The 8,965-nt window shown below is 38.3% G+C and overlaps 1 protein-coding gene across 1 annotated transcript; it reads left to right on the top strand.

The window, feature by feature from the left end:
- Positions 1–5,983: 5,983 nt before the first annotated feature.
- LOC103962679 (serine/threonine-protein kinase-like protein At1g28390) lies at positions 5,984–8,073 on the top strand. The gene has a single exon (XM_009375430.3). It carries the CDS (start codon positions 6,353–6,355, stop codon positions 7,889–7,891), a length of 1,539 nt encoding a protein of 512 aa, XP_009373705.2. The 5' UTR covers positions 5,984–6,352; the 3' UTR covers positions 7,892–8,073.
- Positions 8,074–8,965: the final 892 nt, after the last annotated feature.

The following is an 8,965-nucleotide window of genomic DNA, read 5'->3' as shown; positions in this document are numbered from 1 at the left end:
CATAAATTCGAGCTTTAATTTAAATAAAGGTCAAGAAAACACCTTCAACAACCAAAAATCACCAAATAGGATTGTATATCGGGATTGTCGAATTTAAAAATAAATAAAAAATCACATTCGTGTAAAATTTAATTAATCAAAATGAAAGAGGGAAATTGAAAAGGATACTAAAATTTGTGTAGCTCGAACACCTTGTCTCTGTAAAACAAGAATCACTCTCCCCCCTCCCCAAAAAAAAAAAACATAATACAATTTAATTTGATGAGCAATTAAATTTGCTGCAATTGTAGCCTGGTAATGTCAGCAAAGAAAACCCCAGAAAATGGCTTTCAATAAAGTAGTTGGGAGAGGGCCTATGAAACGGTACCATTGAGCAAAGGCGCAAACGAAGTTTGGTCACAAACCTTCTCCAACTTTAATGTCCTCTGAATATCGAATTCTGTCAACCTGGGAGTCAATATTGGTCACTCCGTACTGCCTCACCGCCGAGATGGAGACAACTTAAAATAAAGTTTGGAGGTCTGATCTGTAGTTTTTGCATAGTGCAGAGATGGAGCTGCAATGCGATATTAAAAAGAAAAAATGGAAGGTTTCGAATGTTGGGAAGAAATGGGGGAGGGAGACAAAATAGCAGAGAGATCCATAAATGAAGAAATATATTAAACGGACAAAAGTTTGCAATCAATGTCATGGGCAAAATTGGAAACTCAATTTTTAGGCCATTTAAATTCGACTGGTTTATTGTTGGGCTTTGTCCTAACCATTAAATAAAGTCACAACAAGGTTTTTTTTATTAAGATTCAAAGTTTTGAAAATCTTTTCATTAGTTTTTCTTAAATAATATTATCCATTTGATTGACGATGTGCTTATAGTACAAACTGCATATTTTTCTACTTTCATTTAATGATATTTTCAAGATAATACACAATAAAACAAACAAGTTAGGGCAAATCACCAGTCCAAGCATGGGTTGACACATTTCACCATAACTCTATATTTAAAAAAATATTTGACATTACAATTGAGCAACAAAATAGAAGACAAAGGTACACATCTAATGGTTATACTTATTTCTTTATATCTCTTTTATCAGATGATCGAAGATAAAGAAAAATGAGTTTACCACATGCTTATAATTTAGGGTTGTTCATTTGAAAGTACACACTTTATGAGAAAATCTCAAAAGGACCCTGACCTTTCTTTTGAAATTCTCAACTTTTTTGATTTATTTTTGCGTCATTTGTTAACTTTTATGAGTGTATGACACTTGGTGACAGGTTTTTTATAAGATCAAACCTCAAAATCATTTGAATATTATTGGGAGGAAATATAGTCAAGATGAAATTATCATGATTTCCAAGTGTGACTCTATCAAGGAAAGCAATATTATTCTAGTGGAATAGTTGAAGTGGACGGTGTTGAAATTCAAGAAAAGAAGGACAAGGATTGTCTGCCCTCCCACTTCTGGTACCTTTCCGTGTCTTTCTGTTTGTGTGGTCACGGTTAAGCCATGTCCATGTTTTATATTACTATTCATTTTTGTCTTATTATCTCTATAAAAAAAACAATATAAAATGTTGACGTGACTTAACCGTGAACACACAAAACAGGAGGGCACTAGAAGTGGGAGGGCAGACAATCCTTGTCCAGAAAAGAATGGCATGTTATTTCCTGTTTGGTCTACAATGCATGTCATGGCCCCCACCACGAAATCTTCTAAAATATACAAAATCGAATTCCATAAGCAAAATTTCGATATGCTCCTATGTATGTGTTTGGTTCCAAAATATTGAGTCTGGGTCGAATGAGTTTATAAACATAATACGGGTAGGGGATTCTTGGTCTAATTCTTAGTTCTTTAAATCGGATTGAGTCTAGTCGATAATATGACGATCGAGTTCTAAGAGAAAGAAGGACTCTTAAAGGATCAGGTTAAAGAGTAATTCAGTCGAGTCCTAATGAAAGTAAAATTATCAAGGATCAGGATGAGTTTTGATAAGAGTCTTAATATTTCAAGAATCAAGGCTCGTGCCTGATCAGTTTAAGAGTGAATCAAATGTTGAAAGATTACTGAATTTAGAGTCCTAATTTTGATAGGAGGGGTCGAAGGTTGTGAGTGGATTAGTCTTATTTGAAAAGAGGTTGGATCAAGAGATGTCAAAGAGTTACAATCCACGTAGGATTCCACTTCAGCGTGAGTGATCAACACGAAATTCACCCCTATAAATAGAAGTGGTTCTGCAACATTCAAAGGGACCTTGAACTCTACACACAAAGGCCACGCACAAATTCTTAATCTACGCGAAACCCTTTGAAACCTTTGAGAAAACACTAACTTCCTTAACTTCGTCAACACACATTTGGTTTGGATCAACAACATTGTGTTGACAACCAACGATGAGCATCTTCAATTTGGAGCAACAACATTGCTTCGAGTTCGACTGCTTATCTCTCAAAGTCTCTGTCAATAAGGATTTTTCGGCCTTCTTATTGAAAGAGGTCATCGCATTAGCCTCTCGACGAAGTGAGGTGTTACTAGGCTACTTAATGTTTGGTACATTGAAAGCCGAACCTTATTTGAACCTCACAATGACTAGTAGGCCTGTCTTCATGCTCTATAACCTAAAGGCCAAGACGTGTTCCTTGTCGTGATCACTTAGATACATAAGTCATAAGTGCGTTTGACACAACAACAACATTCATTCTACTCGCCAACCAAGCTCGGTAGCGAGTTGGCACACCCACATTCATAAAAAAGTAGTTAGCTTGTTAACTATTCAGGTTGCGCACCATGTGGACTAAAAAAAATTTTAGAGTCAACAATATAACATGCATAGAATAAATAAAGCGTTCAACCGTACATACTAAAAGATTCGAGTCATAAGTTAGTTTTCTTGGACGGGACTGGAAATCCAACTTACTGTTGTTGTTTGGTTGGAAAAATACGAAGCCATAAGTTAGTTTTCTTGGACGGGACTGGAATTCCAACTTACTGTTGTTGTTTGGATGGAAAAATACAAATGGTTTCATGGTCAAAACGCAGAAGGCCCCACTCCCAAGTCCCAAACGCAAGTAGTTCATCCCACGTTTTGGAGTGCCGTTAAAGCCAACTTCATCATGCCTCCCACTCACGCTGCTCACATTGTGAAATAAATCGTACAACTTTGTAACGGATCTACTCCTTTGAATTCATTTTCACACAACGATTTCCTTCAACCAACTACATGCCTATGAAGATAACAAGCACGCAACCATGAGAGCAATTTTTTAGGGGATGTGTTATCCACACATCCCATTTTACTTCTCACACACCCTTGATCATTTATGTCCGTTGATCTTCTTCAATTCATCCGATCCGATGGCCGAAAATTAAAAAGGTGTGAGAAGTAAAATGGGGTGTGTGGATATCACACCCATTTTTTAGTGTACTGGGAACACGGCTTGTACATTACGTGTTATAATATAAATAGTTGGAAATTTTATTTTCAAGTATCCAACTACTTGTATTACGACACTTATTGTAGCAAAACGTATTACTTGTACATTGAAAAATCCCTCCAACCACAGACTTAAAATCTTCATCCAACGTTCAAGTGACGATACACCAAAATTGTGTGAGACGTGCACATTCTTAGATAGCTAGTAACAATTTCAAAACATTTCTTCAAATTAGTGAAGCTATATTTATGCATCTTACCTCTGTTAAAATTTCATCCATTTTTTTTTTAACAAATGATATTATGTACACTAAGGGAGTGAGAATTTAAATTCATTTTTTGACAAGAATCGAACTTAAAACGTTTCACTTACAAATGAAGATGAAGTTTCATACAATTTTTTCTTGAACATAATAAAAGGGTACCTACTAACGAGAGAATACCTCAAGACAAAAGGTCTCCTTTGTCCCTAAAATAAGGTGATTGAATTGATGAGCGACTCATAAAAAACATAGCCGAGTCTAATAAGGAAGTTAATGAATCATGATTAGGAGATGAATTACCTCGTTTTGTCACTATTCCGTACCTCCCTCATAAATTAAGTTGCCCTCTCATCTCACGGTCTCACCGCCACCCCTTTATCCACTACTCATAGTCTCGTACTATCATGTATATCATGTTGAAAATGTACAAACACAATTTATTACAATGTGATTGTCTCTGTCTCACCTATCATGCACGGAAAACATCAGGGTCCCAGACGTCTTCTCCCGATCCTATATCTTGGGATGGAAATAGTAGTACCATTATCACAACTTATGATTAAAGCTAGGTAAACCGACTTTTAAAATCACGTTTTTTAATTATAGATGTGTTACAAATTAAAAATTAAATACTTTAATCGATACTTATATAATACTTCAATCTTCAACAACACATCATGTGATCTGTTTATCATTATTCTACAATTATATTTGTTTGAACCGCTCTCACTATGTGATGATAAATGAAATAGCAGTTAGTTCTGAACAACATATTTATTTGGAAGTTCAATTAATTTATGAGTAGGCTCCAGAACAATCCGTGACCGCTGCCGATAATGCTAGGGGAGTATCAAACAAAAGCAAGAATGATACCAAAGTAAGTAATTAAGATGCTGAAATGGAAGTGATAGCTGCATTTGTTTGTTTCAACCTTTAATTTTTATGGATGGTGGTTCGAAGAAAATATAACCAAAAAAAAAAGGGTAAGATGGATTATCAATCAAATCATTCGTAAAATCATAGAAGGTGCTACTTTCCTAAAGCAATCTACCAAATCATCCGATGACTGAATGTATTAAATGTAAACTGAAAAATGCGTTTCAATCCTCCATGCTTTTTTATTGGAATTCAAATTCTACCAACTACAAAATAGAGACTAGGCACCATTAAGTCAAATTTAGGCTTATATTTCCCAAGGCTTCTTGAAATTCGAATTTTCTTTCTTTTTTGAAAAGACTTGAAATGTTATTTTCACTGGTCTAAAAATTCCTACTTAAGCATTAGGTGGCTAGGCACCACTTATATTAGTCCTTAAAAGTTTGAAAATTAAGAAATGTACCTAAATCTACTTAAGTGTCGGTCTAACCCGCCTAGACTACGACTCTCACTTAGATAGAAAATCCTATAGCTTTCATTTTGCATTTTATTTTATCAATAAGTTGTAATAGATTTGTTGAATGTTTGGATGAGCACTAATTATATGTTTATTTCTTATGTTTTCAATATGTTCTAATATTTTATAATTTATATGTCATTTTCTTTTGCAGTTTATGCATCACAATACAATTATATGTTTCTTTAGAGTATTAATAAGCACTTATTTATATAATATATAATAAATTTATTTGAATTCGCCTATTCCACCTAAATCCCCGTCTCACCTCACCTAGCCGCAAGGCCTCAACCTGTCATCTGACTAGCACCTAACGCTTTTTAGAACTTTAGTTATTTTAGTATCACTCTCCCCAACGAAACAAAATTTGTTCCACTTTCCTCCTAGAACTTAATAATCTTCGTCCCACGTTGGATTCTATCAAGTTTGTTAAATGTTGCGATTACTATATTATTTCCACATAAGAAAAGTTATCATAGAGGAGAATTCAGATAATGTGAAACAAAAATTGAGTTCTATAAGAAAAATGAAACAATTTAAATTTTAGGGGAACTGAGACTAAAATCTAAGTTAATGTAGCATGGCAACAATTAAGCATCAAATTTTAGCTCATCATGAGGTGTCTTTTAGAAAAGTTGATGGAGCAAAAAAGCATATCCCACAAGGCCCCAACTTCGCGAGATTTTTCAATACGACGGTAATAAGAGATAGTACACCACGTGTTTCTATAAAAATGGTAGGTTATGTGTGTTAAAGTTTAATAATTTAAAAATTAAAAAATTTTACTATTTACATAAAAATACATGATGTATCATCCGTATTCCCGTCACAACTAAAAATTTCCCCCCAACTTCTCCATTTAAATAGTTAAAGACCAACAACCCCAAGAAATTCCTCACAAAGATGCACACTTTTGCATGTAAAAAAACCTAAAATAATAAAAAACCACTTGCCAGAAGTTCAAAATTGGCACACTGCCTGTTTGAATTGCTTTCACATCTTTCCTTTCTACCCCAAAACCAAAGGCTGTAAAACACATAACCATAGTCAAAGACTTTAAGCACCGCAACCCCCATCCCTCTTTGCAGTAATGGCTTTTGGCGCTCTCCACCACCTCCTCCTTCTCCTCCCACCTTTACCTTTATCACCTCCCTCTCCTCCTCCCCACTACCTCGAAAAACCCACCAAAAGCATAAGCCCATCATTCTTTGCCCCATCAGGTATTTGATTACTTGTCACTGAGAGATTAACAGCAAGCATGGGTTTCCTCTCTTGCAATGCAGAGTCGGCAATCGCCACCTGCGATCCATACAACTGGGACCGCAAGAGAAAACCCGGAACCCACAAAACCCAACACATCAACAAGCTCATTAAGATCAGACACTTTTACTACGACGACCTCGTCGCCGCCACCAATGGGTTCGCCGCTGACAGATTTCTGGGCAAAGGAAGCCACGGAAGTGTCTACAAGGCCATCCTAGACGACGGCAGCCTCGTCGCTGCCGTTAAGAAGACGAAAACCACGAAGCCGTCGTCGTCGGCGAGTCTTCACAACGCGGAGAACGAGATCGAGATCCTCTCGAGAGTTCACCACCCCAGGCTCGTCAATCTAATCGGATTCTGCGCCGATGGAAGAAACGATTACGACACTAAGTTGCTCGTCGTTGAGTACATGCCCAACGGCTCCCTCTACGACCTCCTACACTTAAACTCCCAACCGCCGGGTTGGACCAGGCGAGTCCGGTTCTGTTTACATGTGGCGAGAGCAGTTCAGGCGCTCCACTCGTCGAACCCGCCCGTCATCCACCGCGACATTAAATCGTCCAACGTTTTGATCGACAAGGACTGGAACGCGCGGCTCGGGGACTTAGGGCTGGCGTTGAGGGGACACGTGGAGGACGTTCGGGTTAAGTGTACACCACCGGCGGGGACGTTAGGGTACCTCGACCCGGGCTATCTTGCGCCGGGGGATCTGAGTACCAAGAGCGACGTCTTCAGTTTCGGAATACTCCTGTTGGAGATTCTGAGCGGGAGAAACGCCATTGACGTGAACTACAGTCCGCCATCGGTGGTGGACTGGGCCATGCCGATCATAAAGCGCGGCGACTTCGCCGGAATCTTGGACCCCAGAATCGGACCGCCGTTGGACCCCGCCGTGATCCGCCGCGTGGCGGTGTTGGCTGCGAAGTGCGTGCGATCCTCGGCGGAGAGGCGGCCCACAATGGCGGAGGTGGTCCAGTGCCTCAAAATCGCGAGGAAGAGAGTCCACGCGCCGCCTATCTGGAGCAGATTCAAACGGCGGGTGAACGCGAAGCGCGTGGAGAATAAAAACGATCGTCATGACCACCACTCCGGCGAATACGAAGAGGTTGTGAACGTGAATAGCATGAGAGGAGGGAGTAGAAGGAAGTTGAACGGGAAGGTATCGAGTGTGTTGGGCGCAGAGTGCGAGGGTGAGGAGGACGCGATCATTGGTGGTCGCGTGGCGAGGTCAAAGTCAATTGGGTCGGTGAATGAGATTAAGGCGGGAGGAGGCGGGAATCGTGGGCGGAAGGGAGCAGGGGGTGGGCTGGCGGTGAGGGTGGCGCCGTCAGTGGTGAGGCTGAGCAAGTCGAGGTCAACGGGGGTATTGAATTTGAGAAGTCCGAGGGTGGTGCGTCATCACAAGAGAGGGTTTGTGTTTGAATTTGGAGGGAGGGAGGTTGATTCGGTGGAACTGGATATGTCAAAGTGGGTGATTAGTTTGGATAATCATAACAGTGAGAAAATGCTTGAGAAACCACTGGTTTCTATCTGACTGATGATAGTTTAATGAATTTTTGTGTTGGAAATTGTACTGTTGTTCAAACTAAAAGTTAGGGTTTGTAAAATAAGTCCCAAGAGGTAATGCGGTGCTGGTATATGCTTTCTTGATTTACTCAACATGTTGTATCCTTGTAGTTTATTCTCACGAGAAAAAAGAAACTGTTACAAGTTGCATTTTTGTATTTGGCTTGTATATATTAGAAGAAAAATGCTACGGATATCTAAAAATGCACTAAGGGATAGGAGAGTGGATTAATTCTCAATGAGCTAGTAATAATTTGGTTCATATTCGTTTTTGGCGAAATCAAATCTAAGACTTTTCACTTACGAGTAAAAAGAAATATAACTAGACTGTAGTACTAAGTGCCGATTGAGCTTCTTTTTTAACGATCTAAAGAATGAATCCAACCATCAACTGTCACATCTAACATCATATTTTTATAAAAATTGTTCAAACGAGAGTTAATTAGTTATCTGTTTATGATAAATAAATAGACAAATACAATATTTTCAAAAGATGAGGACATGAAAAATCATTGAAATTGTGTTATCTTGACAACTAGTTCATGAGACTTTGAATTAATAGGTACTTGAGAATATAAGAAAACAACTAAATCATAGTTATAAGTAGGCTCCGCACAATTATATTGTCGATATTCCAAGTCAAACTAAGCAATGCAAGTAGGGAGACAAAGTTTTGCACAATTATATAGTCAATTTTTTAAAATACTATAAAAACCCCAAGATGCAATGTATACACTTCAAATATCAAAAATTGTTAATGGTCCAATCAAGAAAATTACTTAATTATCTAATATTGATTAAATCTCTAGATTTGGAATTACTCTTTCTCAGGGGTCTTACGAATTTACAGAGACAACTCTCAAGTGAACATAGCAAACACATGCATTGTATGCATAAATTAATCAGCAGCATTCTGCAAAAACAAGAAAGATGACTGACTGTTTGGTAACTGGAGTAGGTCAGTCTCTGAAAACGGAAAACCAGGCAATGCCGCAATAGCTTGAAAGTTTTCCCAATTTATGGCTGCTATCATGCGTTTGCC

This window comes from the organism of the source record quoted next, unplaced genomic scaffold (genome assembly GCF_019419815.1).
Source record: "Pyrus x bretschneideri cultivar Hongxiangsu unplaced genomic scaffold, Pyrus_bretschneideri_v1 Contig2, whole genome shotgun sequence".
Taxonomy (NCBI): Eukaryota; Viridiplantae; Streptophyta; class Magnoliopsida; order Rosales; family Rosaceae; genus Pyrus; species Pyrus x bretschneideri.
Note: the sequence above shows the minus strand (reverse complement) of the source record. Positions and strands in the feature narration are given on the sequence as shown.

Bases quoted from the DNA above. Each gene is read 5' to 3' on its own strand.
- LOC103962679 (XM_009375430.3), top strand. From the start codon at position 6,353: ATGGGTTTCCTCTCTTGCAATGCAGAGTCGGCAATCGCCACCTGCGAT.